Source organism: Bubalus kerabau, chromosome 1 (genome assembly GCF_029407905.1).
Source record: "Bubalus kerabau isolate K-KA32 ecotype Philippines breed swamp buffalo chromosome 1, PCC_UOA_SB_1v2, whole genome shotgun sequence".
Classification (NCBI taxonomy): Eukaryota; Metazoa; Chordata; class Mammalia; order Artiodactyla; family Bovidae; genus Bubalus; species Bubalus kerabau.
In genome coordinates this window covers 22,771,951-22,791,967 of record NC_073624.1, presented here as the reverse complement: position 1 = coordinate 22,791,967, position 20,017 = coordinate 22,771,951, and the positions used below count along the sequence as shown (strand labels likewise).

The 20,017-nt window shown below is 35.8% G+C and overlaps 1 protein-coding gene across 1 annotated transcript; it reads right to left on the bottom strand.

Moving 5' to 3' along the window:
- Window positions 1-9,430: 9,430 nt before the first annotated feature.
- On the bottom strand, window positions 9,431-14,484 carry LOC129641398 (NKG2-A/NKG2-B type II integral membrane protein-like). Its single transcript, XM_055566129.1, has 6 exons — window positions 14,298-14,484; window positions 13,803-13,901; window positions 13,317-13,370; window positions 12,622-12,773; window positions 9,864-9,964; window positions 9,431-9,548 (listed from the first exon to the last, which is right to left on the bottom strand). Exons 1-6 carry the CDS (start codon window positions 14,482-14,484, stop codon window positions 9,431-9,433), a joined length of 711 nt encoding a protein of 236 aa, XP_055422104.1.
- Between the last annotated feature and the right edge of the window lie 5,533 nt (window positions 14,485-20,017).

Here is a 20,017-nt window from a genome sequence, read left to right as displayed (position 1 = left end):
CACTTATTCATATACAGTGAAATGAGATAAATCAAAACTCTGATATTAGAAATTTAGGACAAGAATTATACAGGGTGAACTTGCTCCCAGAAGGAATAGTAATTGATAATAAATATTAGTTACCATGACGAGGGATTATTCCTGGATATAATGTACAAGGGGCATTTCTCAGTTGATGGTAATATTGTGTTTAATAATCTGAAGGTGAGTTACAGGGGTGTTGTATTTATTTCTTAGGGGTCGCATAACAAAGCGTCACAGCTTAGGTGCCTTAAAACAACAGAATTTTTTTTATGTAGTTTTGTAGGCTAGCAGTTCAAAATAAATCAAGTGTTGGCAGGACCAAGTTTTGTGAGACTCTGGTAAATCGTTCATTGCTTCTTCCTAGCTTCTGACATTTCTTTTCATTTCTTGGTTTGTCCCTGTGTCAGTCTAGTCTTTGCCCTCGGTACCATACAACATTTTTTCTTTTGTGTCACTGTACAAATACGCCTCTTTTTATAAATAGCCCCATCATATTTGATTAGGCCTTTCCTTAATGGCATCTACAAAAATTCTGTTTCCAAATAGGACACCTTGACCTATTTTACCTTGAATACACCTGCAATGACCCCATTTCCAAAAATGGTCATGTTCACAAGCATGGGAGTTAGCATTTCAGCAAATATATTTTTTGGTAACACAATTTAACCCATAACAATTGTAAAAATTAATAATATGTACATAATGATTTATTTGGAGAAGGCAATGTCACCCCACTCCAGTACTCTTGCTTGGAAAAATTCCATGGACAGAGGAGCCTGGTAGGCTGCAGTCCATGGGGTTGCTAAGAGTTGGACATGACTGAGTGACTTCAATTTCACTTTTCACTTTCATGCATTGGAGAAGGAAATGGCAACCCACTCCAGTGTTCTTGCCTGGAGAATCCCAGGGACGGGGGAGCCTGGTGGGCTGCCGTCTATGGGGTCGCACAGAGTCGGACATGACTGAAGCAACTTAGCAGCAGCAGCAGCAATGACTTATTTGGATTTCTTTATGAGTGCTTTATTTTCATAAAATTTTGTTTAATAAAAGATACCATTTATATTAGACAAATTTGATATAAGTTAATAAAAATGAAAATGCTACGTAGAAATTTATAAAAAAATTCATAAATATTAAAAAATCTAAATTACTAGAGACATAGCTCTTAACAATGCATAAAAAAGATTTAATAATGTTAAATATGTTCCCTCTCCCTAAAGTGTTTTGAAAGTTTAGAGAAACTAAAACAAATCCTAACTTAATTTTTTCCTGGAACTTAATCATTTAATTCTAAAATGTCTATGGTAGGACAAGGAGCCAACAAGAGTCATGATATTTCCAAAGTTAAAGAATAAGAGAATTTGAAATGATAAATGCTAAGCTACATAATATGAAAATAATAATTTAGACCATTTGATATTGAATCAGGGAGAGGTGAATTGACCACTGGAACAAAAGAGAAGCATGGCAATGCATAATGAGATTCACCAAATACGTAAAATTAGAAGAGAACTGCTATCAATCAGCAATGTCAAAACTAGAAATAGCTGGAGCTGGCATGCTCCTTCTGATAAGGCATACTTTTTGAAAATTAGCTTTCTTGAGGAATACTTGACATCCAGTACATTGTGGATATTGAAACTGTAGAATGAGCTTCCCTGGTGGCTCAAATGGTAAAGAATTGGCCTGCAATGCAGGAGACCTGGGTCTGATCCCTGGGTTTGGAAGATTCCCTGAAGGAGGGCATGGAAACCCACTCCAACATTCTTGCCTGGAGAATCCCCATGGACAGAGGAGCCTGTGGGCTACAGTCCAGGGTCACAAAGAGTCAGACATGACTGAACAACTAAGCATGGCACAAACTATAGAATATGACATTTGACATATATTCATACCCGTGAAATTATTGAAACGAGTATGGTATGAATATTTACATTACTCCAAAAAATTTGCTTGTGTCTCTTCACAACCCTCTCCTTGCCACTCTTTGCCCACCTTCAACACCACATGACCACTGGTATGCTTTCTGTCACTTTAGATTGGTTTGCATTTTCTAGAAATTTATAAATGTGAAATTATACAGTATGTACTTTTTCTGACTTCTTTCACTCAGCATCATTATTTAGATATTCATTCATGCTATTGTATATCAAGAGTTCATTCTTTTTAATTGCTGAGTAACATTCCACTGTACAGATATACCACCATTATCCCTACATCTGCTGTTGGAGTGTTGGGGGAGGTCTTCAAGAGGTCATAACTACTAGTTGACCATGCAATTGGAAGCTCCTCTGTCCTTGGAATGTACGTCTGTACACTGTTCCCAAAGTAGGAGCCATTTCATTTTCAAGGATGCAGATCTGAGAGGGCAATGGGTTGTTGAGTGCATCTTGACAGTATACATGGCTGAACTCGTTAGAGCCTGTTAATAAACTTTGAAATTCTTTGGAGTGATAGCAAGAAATACCAACATTAAGAAGAAACAAAGAGATCAAATGAACAACCTGATCTTCCACTTCACAGAACCTCAAAAAGAGCAAAGGTCAAAGTTAATCGATGGGAGGAAATAACAAAGATTGAAGGAGAAATAAATAGAGATAGAAAAACAATACAAAAGATCAATAAAACTAAGAGCAAACAGAAAACTTCAAAAATACACAATAAATCATACTTCCAAGTATATCCATATAGCATATAGTAGTGGTGTCACTGCTTAGCCTCTAGACAAGTTGACAACTGAGCACTTGAAAGGTGGGTGCTGTGCTCTGCTGTGCTTAGTTGTTCAGTCATGTCTGACTCTCTGTGACCCCATCGACTGTGGCTTTCCAGGCTCCTCTGTCCATGGGAATTCTCCAGGCAAGAATACTAGAGTGGGTTGCCATGCCCTCCTCTATGGGATATCCCCAATCCAGAGATCGAACCCATGTCTCCCACATTGTAGGTAGATTCTTTACTGTCTAAGCCACCAAGGAAGCCCTGAAAGGCGGGTATTTAAATTTAACTTTTAATTAGTTAAAAATAAGGAATGTTTTAATATTGGTTCCTATTCACATCACATTGAACAGATGTGGAACATTTCTAGCATCACAGAAAATTCTCGAACCAAATAGAACTCTCTTTACCATGAGTAGAAGTCAATAACCAAAAATTTGAAAATCCTTAGATGGTTTTAAATTTGGTCATGAAAGTGAAAGTGAAGTTGCTCAGTCGTGTCTGACTATTTGCGACCCCATGGACTGTAGCCTACCAGGCTCCTCAGTCCATGGGATTTTCCAGGCAAGACTACTGGAGTGGGTTGCCATTTACTTCTCCAGGGGATCTTCCCCACCCAGGGATCGAACCCAGGTCTCCCGCATTATAGGCAGACGCTTTACTGTCTGAGCTACCAGGGAAGCCCCAAATTTGGTCATAAATGCCTGAATAACAGGTGGACCATAGAAATGACCACAGTGAATGTTCAAAAATTTTATAAGAATTACAAGATAAATACAAAACCAAATGTCTGTCTTGTGAAGTATTGACTACCTTACATGCTTACTTTACAAATGAAATAAAACAAAACAAAGTAGAAATCCAAGCTTGCATCACAAGAAATTAAAAATGAAAAAGCTAAAATTAGGTGAAATAAAAACCAAGTGAAATAGAAGGAAGAAAACAATAATTAGTGCAAAATCAAGACAAAGGACAAAATTGCAATATGGAGAAACAAGACCAAATGTATTCTTATTGAATATATTTAATAAAATTGATAAAAGACTGCTGAAAAAAATTGAAAAGGGGGAAATTCCAGGTGTTTCAGTGGTAAGGACTCCATGCTTTCACTGCTGATGGCCCAAGTTCAATACCAGTTTGGGGAAGTAAGACCCACAAGCCATGAGGTGAGGCAAAAAAAACTTTTTTTTTGAGAGGAATCAAATCTTTTACATGTATAATAAAAATAAGGCCATGACAGAGCAAAAGTGCGGCAGACAGGAGCTACCCCACACCCGAGGTCAGGGGAGGCGGCCGAGAGGAGCTACCCCACGTCTGAGGTCAGGGGAGGCGGCCGAGAGGAGCTACCCCGCATATGAGGTTAGGGGCAGTGGCCAAGAGTGCCAGGCTGCAACAGCTCAGGAGCAGCTGGGAGGAGCTACACCCGGCTGGAGGCCAGGGACGGTGGCCGGGAGGAGCTACTCCAGGTCCAAGGAGCGGTGAGGCGCAGGAGGGCTGAGGGGAGCTACTCCACGTTCAAGGTCAGGAGGGGTGGTGGTGAGGAGATACCCCTCGTCCAAGGTAAGGAGCAGCGGCTGCGCTTTGCTGGAGCAGCCGTCAAGAGATACCCCACATCCAAGGTAAGAGAAACCCAAGAAAGACCATAGGTGTTGCAAGAGGGCATCAGAGGGCAGACACACTGAAACCATACTCACAGAAAACTAGTCAATCTAATCACACTAGCACCACAGCCTTGTCTAACTCAATGAAACTAAGCCATGCCCATGGGGCCACCCAAGACAGGCGGGTCATGGTGGAGAGGTCTGACAGAACGTGGCCCACTGGAGAAGGGAATGGCAAACCACTTCAGTATTCTTGCCTGGAGAACCCCATAAACAGTATGAAAAGGCAAAATGATAGGATACTGAAAGAGGAACTCCCCAGGTCAGTAGGTGCCCAATATGCTACTGGAGATCAGTGGAGAAATAACTCCAGAAAGAATGAAGGGATGGAGCCAAAGCAAAAAGAATACCCAGCTGTGGATGTGACTGGTGATAGAAGCAAGGTCCAATGCTGTAAAGAGCAATATTGCATAGGAACCTGGAGTGTTAGGTCCATGAATCAAGGCAAATTGGAAGTGGTCAAACAGAAGATGGCAAGAGTGAACGTGGACATTCTAGGAATCAGCGAACTAAAACGGACTGGAATGGGTGAATTTAACTCCGATGACCATTATATCTACTACTGCAGGCAGGAATCCCTTAGAAGAAATGGAGTAGCCATCATGGTCAACAAGAGTCCAAAATGCAGTACTTGGATGCAATCTCAAAAACAACAGAATAATCTCTGTTCTTTTCCAAGGCAAACCATTCAATATCAGAGTAATCCAAGTCTATGCCCCAATCAGTAACACTGAAGAAGCTGAAGTTGAATGGTTCTATGAAGACCTACAAGACCTTTTAGAACTAACACCCAAAAAAGATGTCCTTTTCATTATAGGGGACTGGAATGCAAAAGTAGGAAGTCAAGAAACACCTGGAGTAACAGGCAAATTTGGCCTTGGAATATGGAATGAAGCAGGGCAAAGGCTAATAGAGTTTTGCCAAGAGAACACACTGGTCATAGCAAACACCTTCTTCCAACAACACACGAGAAGACTCTACACATGGACATCACCAGATGGTCAACACTGAAATCATATTGATTATATTCTTTGCAGCCAAAGATGGAGAAGCTCTATACAGTGAACAAAAACAAGACCAGGAGCTGACTGTGGCTCAGACCATGAACTCCTTATTGCCAAATTCAGACTGAAATTGAATAAAGTAGGGAAAAACCACTAGACCATTCAGGTATGACCTAAATCAAATCCCTTATGATTATACAGTGGAAGTGAGAAATAGATTTAAGGGACTAGATCTGATAGATAGAGTGCCTGATGAACTATGTACTGAGGTTCGTGACACTGTAGAGGAGACAAGTATCAAGACCATCCCCATGGAAAATGCAAAAAAGCAAAATGGCTGTCTGGGGAGGCCTTACAAATAGCTGTGAAAAGAAGAGAAGCGAAAAGCAAAGGAGGAAAGGAAAGATATAAACATCTGAATGCAGAGTTCCAAAGAATAGCAAGGAGAGATAAGAAAGCCTTCCTCAGCGATCAATGCAAAGAAATAGAGGAAAACAACAGAATGGGAAACTAGAGATCTCTTTAAGAAAATTAGAGATACCCAGGGAACATTTCACGCCAAGATGGGCTCAATAAAGGACAGAAATGGTATGGACCTAACAGAAGCAGAAGATATTAAGAAGAGGTGGCAGGAATACACAGAAGAACTGTATAAAAAAGATTTTCATGACCAAGATAATCACGATGGTGTGATCACTGACCTAGAGCCAGACATCCTGGAATGTGAAGTCAAGTGGGCCTTAGAAAGCATCACTCTGAACAAAGCTAGTGGAGGTGATGGAATTTCAGTTGAGCTATTTCAAATCCTGAAAGATGATGCTGTGAAAGTGCTTCACTCAATATGCCAGCAAATTTGGAAAACTCAGCAGTGGCCACAGGACTGGAAAAGTCAGTTTTCATTCCAATCCCAAAGAAAGGCAATGCCAAAGAATGCTCAAACTACCGCACAATTGCACTCATCTCACATGCTAGTAAAGTACTGCTCAGAATTCTCCAAGCCAGGCTTCAGCAATACATGAACTGTGAACTTCCAGATGTTCAAGCTGGTTTTAGAAAAGGCAGAGGAACCAGACATCAAATTGCCAACATCCGCTGGATCATCAAAAAAGCAAGAGAGTTCCAGAAAAACATCGATTTCTGCTTTATTGACTATGCCAAAGCCTTTGACTGTGTGGATCACAATAAACTGTGGAAAATTCTGAAAGACATGGGAATACCAGACCACCTAACCTTCCTCTTGAGAAACCTGTATGCAGGTCAGGAAGCAACAGTTAGAACTCGACATGGAACAACAGACTGGTTCCAAATAGGAAAAGGAGTACATCAAGGCTGTATATTGTCACCCTGCTTATTTAACTTATATGCAGAGTACATCATGAGAAACACTGGACTGGAAGAAGTACAAGCTGGGATCAAGATTGCTGGGAGAAATATCAATAACCTCAGATATGCAGCTGACACCACCCTTATGGCAGAAAGTGAAGAGGAACTAAAAAGCCTCTTGATGAAAGTGAAAGAGGAGAGTGAAAAAGTTGGCTTAAAGTTCAACATTCAGAAGACGAAGATCATGGCATCTGGTCCCATCACTTCATGGGAAATAGATGGGGAAGCAGTGTCAGACTTTATCTTTTGGGCTCCAAAATCACTGCAGATGATGACTGAAGCCATGAAATTAAAAGACGCTTACTCCTTGGAAGAAAATTTATGACGAACCTAGAGAGCATATTGAAAAGCAGAGACATTATTTTGCCAACAAAGGTCCGTTTAGTCAAGGCTATGGATTTTCCCAGTGGTCATGTATGGATGCGAGAGTTGGACTGTGAAGAAAGCTGAGCATGGAAGAATTGATGCTTTTGAACTGTGGTGTTGGAGAAGACTCTTGAGAGTCCCTTGGACCTCAAGGAGATCCAACCAGTCCATTCTAAAGGAGATCAGCCCTGGGTGTTCTTTGGAAGGACTGATGCTAAAGCTGAAACTCCAATACTTTGGCCACCTCATGCAAAGATTTGACTCATTGGAAAAGACCCTGATTTAGGGAGGGATTGGGGGCAGGAGGAAAAGGGGACGATAGAGGATAAGATGGCTGGATGGGATCACCGACTCGATGGACATGAGTCTGAGTGAACTCCAGGAGAAGGTGATGGACAGGGAGGCCTGGCGTGCTGCCATTCATGGGGTCGCAAAGAATCAGACATGACTGAGTGACTTAACTGAACTGAACTGATAATAAATAAAGGGATAATGTATAGTTTTACAGATATTAAACAGATAAAAAGCAATATTATGAATACATTTTAGTGTCCATATAAAATAGAAAAATCCTAAAATACAAATTACCAAAATAAAGCACAGCAAAAACAAACAAACAAACTGAGTAAACCTAACATATATGTAAAACATTAAGTTCATTATATAAACCTTTCTACAAAATAGTTCTAGATGCTCAGATGGCATTGGTAGTGAATAATAACACTTAAAAATGTAGCAGTACTCTTTCACAAAGTTTCAGTTAAAAGAAAAAGAGAAATACTTCCTAATAATAGCTTTCGTAACAACCTGTCAAGTATATATAACACAACTGAAAACTCAGTTAAAGCTCTTTGTGAACATAATGAAGAAAAATAGCTTAATCTACATATAGCATATGCAATGATTTTTTAAGAAATTGGGTAACACAGATGATCATTGTGATTTTATTTCAGAAGTGCAAGATTGATTTATATTGGTTTAATGGAAGAAATAAAGGTAATTTACTTCATAATCGTTATACAAAGAAAACATTTACCATTCCACCTGATGGAAAATAATGCAAATGTAACATCAACATCAACTGATCATAAAATTTGTTTGAAAAATGAGAATATTATGGTTTCACATGAGAAATATATGATGAAAAAACCTTAAGATAAATCTCATATTTAAGGATGAAATATTGAAATCTCTTCCTTGACTAAGAAGAGATAGATACAGAACCTTTACTGTACCTTCTATTCAACTTTGGAAATTAAATTGTAGCCTATGAAAATAAGTCAAGAAAAAAAATAATCGCACCTGGAAAAAAGATATGAACAGGTGTTATATAAAGATATACAAATCTTCATATAAAATCCATAAGAATAAATATTTGAAATGATGGAATTAATACAAAGTCAGAGAAATTATTGACTATAAGACGAACATGTAAACCTCAATATACTACTCTTTACTGCACCAAAAATTACTAAAATTTGAAAAATAAGAAGGTCATTTACAAAATCATGACTATGAAACACCCATGTATATTTAACATCTCAAAATAGAGAAACACAAAATCTGACAGGGAAAATTTAAAGAAAAACTAACTCATGGAAGGATAAAGCATATTGACTGAAACAGCCAATACTGTAAAGATGACTCTTTACAAATTATTTTAAATATTAAATGCAGTCCCAAGAAGTTTTTTTTTTTAAACAGCTTTATTGAGGTACAATTTACACACCATAAAATCCATCCATTTAAACTGTACAAGTCAGTGATTTTAAATATGTTCACATTTTAAAACCATCACCACTATCAATATCTAGAAAATATTAATCACTGATCAAGTAGCAGTCATTTCCTTTCTCATCTCCCCATAGCTCTTGGTAATTGCTAAACTACTTTTGGTCTTTGTTTTCAAATATCAAATTTTTTGATATTTCATGTAAACAGACTCAGAAAACAGGTGACATTTTAGAAAGTTTGAATGTCATAAACATATTGTTGAGAAAAAAGGCCAGACACAAAAGTGATATTTATACTTTTCAGTATGCATATTATATTTAAACAGTTTTTAAAATTAATTTATTTTTTATTGAAGGAATTTTTTTTGAATTTTTATTTTTACTTTGAATTTTTATTGAAGGAATTTACAGAATTTTGATGTTTTCTTTCAAAGGTTTTTGAAACCTTATTAGAACAAATAGCATAATTCATTTCAAAATTTATGTAATCATAACTATTTCCTTTTCATAAAAGATAAAATTACTCAACAGCATCCAAACTCACTTTTTAATTCTTAAGCTTATGCTTGCAATTATATGCATTTGGAATCTGGCAGCCTTCTGCTTTTATGCCCCCTGAGGATAGTACAGCACAGTTATGTTCACCAGGTGAATGGTCTGTTATCCTGTCATGAAAAAAAATGCATAATTCTGTTATATTCTATGAAGACAACTCATGAAACAATAGTATTTTTATGTAACTGTAATAAAAGATATTTTGAAAATGGGTAATGATGTTTTTAATAAAATTTAAGTAAGAGTTTGTTACTAGGAAAATGGGCTACAGAGTAGCCTATTTTTGAACATTTATATGAACATTTTATTAACTTTCAACATCTTCTTCAGCTTTCTATAATTCAATGAAAACAAATATATTCATATTATTAATATTTGTTTTTGTATTTTTCCTCCTCTATATAGCATTCATTTTAAAAACTTACTTTAGTTTGCAAATTGAACCATTTAGCCACATCCATGGATGATTGTGACCTCTTCGAAAGACTGGAATCCATGACATAATTGGCAGGGACATCAGAAATTTCTAGCCCAAAATAAATAATTTTCACTTAAATATCATTATGAAAGATTTTTATTAATTTTTAAAATGCAAGTCAAAGGATGCATTCTTTCATAAGATCTTTAGTTCTTTGAACAAAATGAGTTAGATTTTACATCTAACACTGTAATACATAAAAGTTGACTACACCAAAGCTTTGGACTGTGTGGATCACAACCGGAAAATTCTTAAAGAGATTGGAATACCAGAGAAATTGGTATTTCTTACCTGCCTTACCTGCCTCCTGAGAAATCTGTATGCAGGTCAAGAAGCGACAGTTAGAATCAGACATGGAACAATGGACTGGTTCCAAATTGGGAAAGGAGTACATCAAGGCTGTATATTGTCACCCTGCTTATTTAACTTATAGCAGAGTACATCATATGAAATGGCAAGCTGGATGAAGCACAAGCTGGAATCAAGATTGCCAGGAGAAATCTTAATAACCTCATATACACAGATGACACCCCCCTTATGGCAGAAAGCGAAGAGGAACTGAATCGCCTCTTAATGAAAGTGAAACAGGAGAGTGAAAAAGCTGTCTTGAAACTAAACATTTGAAAAACTAAGATCATGGCATCTGGTCCTATCACTTCATGGTAAATAGACAGGGAAACAATGGAAACAGTTATAGACTTTATTTTCTTGGGCTCCAAAATCACTGCAGATGGTGACTGCAGCCCTGAAATTAAAAACACACTTGCTCCTTGGAAGGAAAGCTATGACCAACCTAGACAGCATATTAAAAGCAGAGACATTGCCAACAAAGGTCCATCTAGTCAAAGCTATGATTTTTCCAGTAGTCATGTATGGATGTGAGAGTTGAACCGTAAGGAAAGCTGAGTGCTGAAGAACTGATGCTTTTGATCTGTGGTGTTGGAGAAGACTCTTGAGAGTCCCTTGGACTGCAAGGAGATCAAACCAGTCAATCCTAAAGGAAATCAGTCCTGACTATTCACTGGAAGTACTGATGCTGAAGCTGAAATTCCAATACTTTGGTTACCTGTTGTGAAGAACTCACTCATTGGAAAAGACCTGATGCTGGGAAAGATTGAAGTCAAGAGAAGGGGATGACAGAGGATGAGATGGTTGGAAGACAAACTCAATGGACATGAGTTTGAGCAAGCTCTGAGAGTTGGTGATGGACAGGGAAGCCTGGCGTGCTGCAGTCCATGGGGTTTCAGAGTTGGACATGACTGAGCAACTCAACTGAACTGAACTTAGTTCTTTGAATAGAATGAGCACGTTAAATTATAAATGTAATACTAAAATCATAAAAGTTGCAAGTTAGAATTTTTAATATTGCCATAAATATTAACCATGTCTGTACTTTTGATTCAAAATTAATTCAAACATTTATACTTATCAGTTTCACTGTTTTCTAATGTTAATAAGGAAAAAAAAATTTTTTTTGAGGACCATTTAATAAAGGGAGTATTTACAAAGACATGGATTAGTTGTACAGACCCCACAAAAGAAGACACTTAGTATACCAACTTGGGGATATTTACAGCTGTGAATTGTATCTAACATTAAGCCTTAGGGATAAGAAGGTGCAGTAATTGAATACGTGCAGTAAGGAAAATTCTGATTTATGTAATTTATTTTTTACTCATGTCAAAACTAACATAGCAAGGCTTTAAATAAGTTTTACGATTCTGTGATATTCTTTTTTCTGGATACTGTGAGTATATCATTGCATTTCTCTACTATTATATGTTCCTCAGAATTTCAGTTTTAGAAGAAAATTAAGGGAATGAAATTGAGAAAATAAGTGACATGAGAGCCAAAGATTTGGTTTTCTGAGTCTGACACCATTCTTTGACTAGATAAATCCCAAAGCAATCTATTTCTGTGGAATCCAGTGGACAAGACAACGGGTCAGAGAATCATTTCTCTCTGTTACTCCCTGCTCAGTTGAACTGTAGACACGGGAACTAATGAAAGACACAAGAAAGGAGAACCCTGCATGGTGGGAAGAGAAAAGTGAAGAGGTTTGAGACTATCCAGCCACCCTAATCCTCTGTAATCTCTAATCACTTCTCCATGATGAGAGAACAGGTGGGAGGTGCAGGAACAATAATTATGGCATTTTGTATAGGGAACGACAGAGGATGAGATGGCTGGATGGCATCACCGACACAATGGCCATGGGTTTGGGTGGACTCCGGGAGTTGGTGATGGATAGGGAGGCTTGGCGTGCTGCGGTTCATGGGGTCGCAAAGAGTCAGACACGATTGAGCGACTGAACTGAACTGTATCCTCCCCACCATCAGATGAAAGTGACCTAGGCCCCTTGCTTCCCAACACCGAATACCTAACCTAACTGTTGGAGGTGGCACAGGTAAACCATTCCTCCTGTGTTGAGAGAATCCTGTAGATAACTCAGGTGAGCCTTACAAGGTGATCCATCAGGACACCTGCTAACAAGGAGCAGAACTGGAAATTACCAAACATGCATTAATGGTTTTAAAATGAAAATAAAGTATCATAAAGTCATATTCCATTGTTTAATGGAATATTAACAGATCTTAAAAATAAGCAAACTACAAATATGTACAAAAACACAAGTGAATTCTAACAAATATAATATTGACTGAATCAAGCCTTTAATCAAGTGTTGGAAACACTTAATATCTTACCATTTCCTCTTCATTGTCTATGTAAAGCAGAGTAGAATTCTTAATAGTGCAGGACCTCAAACTCCCATGCAATGTTTCTTTTTCCAGACTAATAGAATAGCAATTGTTGGAATATGTAAACCACTCTTTTGGATAACAACCACAGTGAAATTCTGGAGAAAGATTATGAAATATTATTCAAAGGCAATTTGAATTTTAAAAAACAAAAATTAACTTACATGCATGCATAGATATAAACATGTATGTGTGTATATATATATATATATATATATATATATATATAAAACATAACTATGCACCCTCAAGGCTGGTACATATAAAACAAATTTCACTCATACATTCACAGTGTCAGTCTCACATACCCAAATTTATGTCTCTATATAAAGCAAACATATAAAAATATCTCCTTTTTACATGTACTAAAAATCAAGAAATGAAACTTCTATTTTAGAGTAGCAAAAGTATTTGTCTTTTACCATATTATAGCAGGCAAAAATTGGAGTCAATTGCCAACAATGGATATGGTGATCATATTGTTGCATAGGGAAAAACACTCTCCCATAATCATTATTTATGTTTGTTGCCTGATTTTGTAATTTATCTTCTACCCCTAAATCTTTTCTTATTTTCACTAGTCTAAGATAGAGACAAAATACAAATTGTATTTATATCAGAGCTTTAAAATTGTTATGTACCTTTCTGGAGTCTTGCTATCGGAGAGGAGTTATTCTGCTCCCGTATTACAGTAGCTACAAAATTAATCATTATAAAAATTAACATTGCTCTAAATTGTTTAGGATTAGAGTAGTCTGGAATAAAGCTGATTTTACCAAGAAAAATTAATTGGGTAATGAAGATTTGGTGGAAAAATATTTTAGAAACCTAAAGGAGCAGGTTTTACAACCTCTTGCCAATCTCAAAAATTCATTTGTGTTTCTCAATAAGATCTTGCAATCTCCTAAAGCATACTTTTGAGTTATGAAATCAGAATATCCATATACATACTCTCTGTAATTATCTTGTGTTGTATGTATTTCACAAATTCCAAATAACATTCTGCATTTAGTCTAATTGCATGTATTTTAATGATAGGCACATTCTATAATACTGTGAAAATGTTTAAAGGACTGACCATCATTAAAGTGAAAAGTTCCCTTATAGTTTTTAAAAAATGTACTTACAGGGAGTAACAACGATCATTGTCACCACAGTGGACATCAAGACAAGGCAGATGATTCCCAGGATCCCAGCAATGAACTTCTCTGGAGGTGATGGTAAACCTGCAGGGAAAGAAAAGGAAACAGTGAGAAAGGAGTGAAAGAGTGATGGGGACAGTTGGTTAGATTTTACATACATGAGAACCGATATGAACAGTATATACATGAGAACCGATATAAACTTGGACCCCTTCCCATTTCTACCACTGTAGTCTTTCTCTAATATATGTTTCATTTTCAGCGAATATAATGGTGAATGAGTTGTTGATCAAAGACTTCAAATTGTAGCAATGCCAGAATAAAAGTAGTCTTCCAATTTAACATTAGAATACCATAACCAACTTTAAACTCCCTTTCTCAAGATAAAAAATATGCGAGCTTTTCCCCTGCTCTTCCTCCACACCTCTGCACCTCAACTGCACATCCTAGAACAGTTTCATTGTGTGACTAGTGTTTCACCTTTGGAGTGGTAGTTCTTGTCATTCTCATGAAGATTCTGAGGAGCATTTTGAAGATTTAGTTCTGCATATGTTAATTCCTGCTCAGTTATTGAACTGGAATTTTTAGAAATCTTAGGTTTCATTTGTTGTCTCTTCGAGCTCTTGACTGCCTTGTGTTCTACATAGGTTACTCCTTGGTTATTCATCTTTGCAGCTGAGTGAGGTCAAGGACCATGCTCTAAGTGAACTGAGGAATAAGTGGCATGGGTGAGATAAGAACCTTAGTATAATAAGATGGGTGGGGCAAAGAGTTTAGTGTTCACTTTGCAGCTGAACAAACGTAAAGCTTGCTTCTAAATTCCTCAGTACTTTAAACAAGACTTTCATGAAAGAATACTTTTTTAAAAAAGATATTCTGTATTTGAAAATATACTATTGGTTGAAACAATGAAAAGCAATAAATTAGGGAGCAATAAAGAAGTTCATGGCTAATAATATCCTCACTGAAGTCAGATTCCACAGAAATATTTTAAAGTCATCGTAGTGCTTGTATTAAAATTAAAATGTTCTATTAACAAGAGAGATTCACCTATATTTATAATAATTTTGAAATTTAATAATGATTTAAAGACTAAGTTCTTTAAAGATGAGGAGAGAGTAATTTTGGCATATACAACAATCTCCTGCACTATATTACACTATTTGGTGACTTACTTTGATCAATGAAAAGGGGTACCAAATGGTTTTTATTTTGAATGGTTGAGGAGTTCTGAGAAATCATTAAAAACTGAGGAAACGTTTCATATATTGTAAAATGTCACATGACACACTAATCATATATAAACCAAACAATATGAAAAATAAAACAACAGAAAAAGACTAAAATGTACTTATTTTACGAAAGTTGTTGATAAGTGATTTAATGGCTATTATTTGAACCCACAAAATGAAAAACAGGTATAGGTCATTTATGGAAGACACCGTTGGTTCAAACTTCCAGAAAGATCCTATAGATGTTAAAGTTAGTAAAGTTCATTTTAGTTGTATAAGTGATGGTGATTACTTATGAAAAATAACATAATAACAGATAACATAATAATAATTCATAATAATATCCAGATAACATAATAATTCAGACAGTTGATGCAGTACTCAGAAATATCTGGAAATGAATTACAGCTTTTAAATTTACAAAATGTGATCTTCAAAAAGTTATTTAGCATCTAGTATCAAATTATAATCTAAAATGGAAATAAGGTTATGTAATATATAATGCATGTAACACTGAGCACTCAACCTGACACTTACAAGTTCTCAATAATTATCAGTTTTAATTATTATTTTAGTCATCATTTCTATGGTACTATTTCTGATTTATATCAGTTAGTGTCTTCAATTAGTTTATGCTATGTTTGATTTTTTAAAAAATACTTCCATTGCTTACAATTAAGTTTAAATTAGCCTTTAGGAAGTTACCTCAACCTGATTTTTATTAAAAATTTGGATTGTTGCATTCAATCTAATACATGTATGAGGAATTATGTTTGGCCTTTGCTATACAATGAATTCCTTTCCAAGAACATATTTAAAAAATTTGAGCAAAAATATATTAACATATTATTATACAAAAAACTTACCTTCTACTGATCATAAAATCTCAAACTAATTGTTCCCTGTCATGAGGTCTTGGGGTTTCACTTAATATTATATGCAAACCCATTCATGCCTGTGTGTATGCACTTGATTAACATTCTACAGAAAATAATTTAAATATTTGGAGAAATGCTCCATCATATTTGATATTTTATGATTGCTTTTTAGTTCAAATTATTTTTTAAAAAAACAATGTTCTAATTTGATTTTGCCATATATAAACTGTATTTCAGTTGTATCACATTTAATATTCATTAGTTCCCACTAAGTGAGATGGTCTAATAGAGAGACAGGAGAGGAGAGACACATACCTTCTGTTGGCCAGAAAGTCGTGCATCCTTTAGTAGGGAGGTCAGGATACTCTCATAAAAGAGGCCTGCTATAGCTGGGTAATAAAAGGAGAAATTTAAAAACATAAATCCAGGACAAGAATAAGCAATGTCTGTGACTTTCACAGAGTGCCCTGTGAAGGCTCAGAGTGAAGCAAGAATGGAAAAAGTTGATTTGACATCAATGTGTCACTTCAAGTTTGAACAGGAAATTCTCACAGTTAGGTTATTTGAGGAGAGTTTAGCTCATCATACACCTCCAGAAAATAGGAAACTTTGGGTTGCATTTAAAAGCACAAATGGATCTCTAAGTGGGTTATTTATATTTTGAATTTATAAATGCCTCTGAAAATTGTTATCATATTCAATAAGATCTATAAGATCTGAGGAAGTGGAGGTTTAATCACCTATGCAGGTATCTTGTTTCCATTTTAGTCACATACACCACAAACTTAGAATACCTCAAGTTTTACTTTTAAAACTAGATTGCTACATCTTGGCAGTGAACACACCTTTCCTTCACATCCATTGTTATTTCATTTCTATTGTCATAGAAAAAGTCCTAAAAATCATAATCCAATTTTCAACAGGTATTTAAGGATATTTGTCACTTATTATTCTGCAGAATTGCTACATTTCCAACAATACTGTATGTAGAACAAAGACCATCATTTTCAAAATACCATTTCTTTCCTCTGCCCTAGTTTTTATATTCAGTTTTATTCTTATTAAATAAAAAATTTAATCTCTGGACTTTGTCTGACAAAAATACATGCCCTTGAAAGAACAAAATCAGAACATTATATTAATAAAATATATCTCCATGGCAAAGGTTGAATTATTAAATAGTCATTATGTCATTCATGAATTCATCCTCCAATCATGACTAGTTGGATTTTACTAGGAATATTTGATGTAACAACATAGATTCAAGCACTACTATACAGTTCAAGAAAAGATAATTTTTAAAATATCACCTAATCAAACAATGGCAAGGAGATGAAGAGAAGACTTAAACCACAAGATAAATAGAAAATTCAAATGAAAATGACAAGAAAGGACATGTAACAATGCTTATATAAGGCAAAATAGTCTTTAAAGGAAAGTTCATAAGGAAACATAAAGAAGAACATTGTATAATGATAAAGGGATCAATACACGAAGAAGATATTACACTTGCTAATATATGACCCAAATATATTAATGGCTTCCTAGGTAATACTGGTCTAAAGAATCTGCCTATCAATGCAAGAGACACAAGAGACATGAATTCAATCCCTGGGTCTGGAAGTTCCCCTGGTATAGGAAATGACAACACCTAAATACATAGAACAAACACTAACGATATAAAAAGAGAAATTAAAGGGAATACAATAATAGTAGGAAATCTTAACACCCCACTGATATCACTGGACAGATCGCCCAGATATAAAATCAATAAGGTAACCAAGATTCTTAATGACACAATAGAACAGTTGAACTTAATTGATGTCTGCAGGACTTTTTGCATACAAAACCCCCAGAACACACATTCTTTTTAAGTGCACGTGAAACATTCTCAAGGATAGATCACATTCCAGGACACACAACCAGGCTCAAGAAATGTAATAGATAGAAATTATTTCAAACATCTTTTCTGACCACAACTGTATGTAACTAGAAATCAAGCACAGAAAGAAAAATTAAAAAAAAAAAAGATAATTACATGGATACTACAAACATGATACTAAGAATCAATGGGTAAATGATGACGTGAAAGAGAAAGTCAGAAAATACCTGGAGGATGTGAGGGTGATCTGGTTTTGATATCTGTCACCCCATTGATCTCTGGGGATGACTCAGCTGATCTGGCTGGCTATGTGGGTGTCCCTTTCCTCCCTCACCATTCCATGTGTGTCCTTCTCGAAGCTGCACACTCGGTTGAAGAGGACAACCATCTCTGATAGAGGAGGACTGGTCTTCAGTCAAGGGTATCTAGTGGAACAGATCATTTTGATTCTGATGCTTTTAATGGGAAACTTTCAAAACCATTCAACATTTTAAGCTTTTCAATTATAGCTGCCATTTTTTACTGGAAGCCAGTGTCTGTTTCTTTAGAAAATTTAAAGAGAACACAAAAAAGACATAGAAATCTGCCATTATTCAAATCAGTCAACCAAATATTGTATATATATACTATATTGCATCAATCAGCTTGGCTATTCTCAGTATGTGCTTAAACATATAGGGTGATATTTATGTACAGTTTGATATTTTTTATTTTTACCTATAAATCATCAACTAATCTATTTTTAGAGTTTTTGGATTTAATTATTAACTATTTCATACCCTCATGAGTCTAAAGAGGCTTTGATTTTTCAAGTTTATGTTGGCTTCTAAAGTTCATGTTTGGTTTGATCTACGAGATGATGATAAAATTTGGCATTTTAGTTCTCTATGATTCTTGTCTGACAGAGTGTGAAGTAAATGAGCTACTGAAACCAGCAGAAACTTTCTGAGTGGGAATATTGAATGTTATTTGATCATAGGCTTACTTTTTCTGAGCTTCCTTTGTGGCTCAGACGGTAAAATCATCTGCTTGCAACGCTGGAGACCTGGGTTCGATCCTTTGATTGGGAAGATCCCCTGGAGAAGGAAACGGCAACCCACTCCAGTATTCTTGCTTGGAGAATCCCACGGACAGAGGAACCTTGTAGTCTACAGTCCATGGGGCCGCAAAGAGTCAGACATGACTGAGCATTTGCTTATCTTTTTCTGACATCATGTCTCTGAAGCCAGTCATAAATATCAACACAGACCTCCCACTCTAAAAGCAGAGGTGAAAGGCAAGCTGAGAGAGCTCATCCTAGCATGTTCTGATCAAGCTTATCCTCCAATTGGTGAAATCTCAAGGCATAGATACAGGTGTTATCAGGCAGTGTGGGTATGTAATTCTGCTGTCACATTGAACAAAGAGGGATACAGAACTTGCTATAGGTAGGCTATGTAGAAATTTTGGAGGGCTCTGGATTGTTGCAGGAAATAATTTACCTTGGGGTACATGTTAATTATCCAATATTAATGTTAACTACAGATGAAGACAAGAATGAATCAAAATGAAAGTTGGTCAAAATATATTATGTAGAATATAATCTTTATGTCTCCAGATGTTTTGGGAAATATTTAATTCATTTTTTGATGTTAAATTTTGTGTGTGTGTGTGAGTGGTGTCTCCACAGCTATTGGTATTACCAACCTGGTTAGCAATAAATTTTCCAGTGTTCAAATTCCCTCATCTTCGAGTTCAATGCAATATGAAAGCTTAAATGGTTTGGTACTATGATTATCTTTCTATCAAAATAAATCCAGCTTTGCATTCATAAATTTGTTTTTTTGTGCATACAATACAAGTAGTCGATGGTGAATAAAGCTAAATGAAAATAGTTTGCCTGGAAGTTATTTTGTCTGTTACAGGATTTACTCTATAATTTGGCATTTTATGTGGGAGAATATTTATTGAAAATTAAATGGTAGTATATTTATCCATTTTATCATTATTTAATGATTGTTCAAATCTAAATTTCTCAAATTACAAAGTAACTAAATGGTAAAATATTAAGACATTTTAACCCAAGAATCAATACTAACCTATGAGAAACAAAGTTCTGGCAATGTTTACAGGTCATAAAAATATTTTTCAGGAAAAATATGGGTTTTTATTCCTTTATTTACTGGTACTTTCAATTTCCTCAGTAATTTATTTTGTATTGAAAGTGAA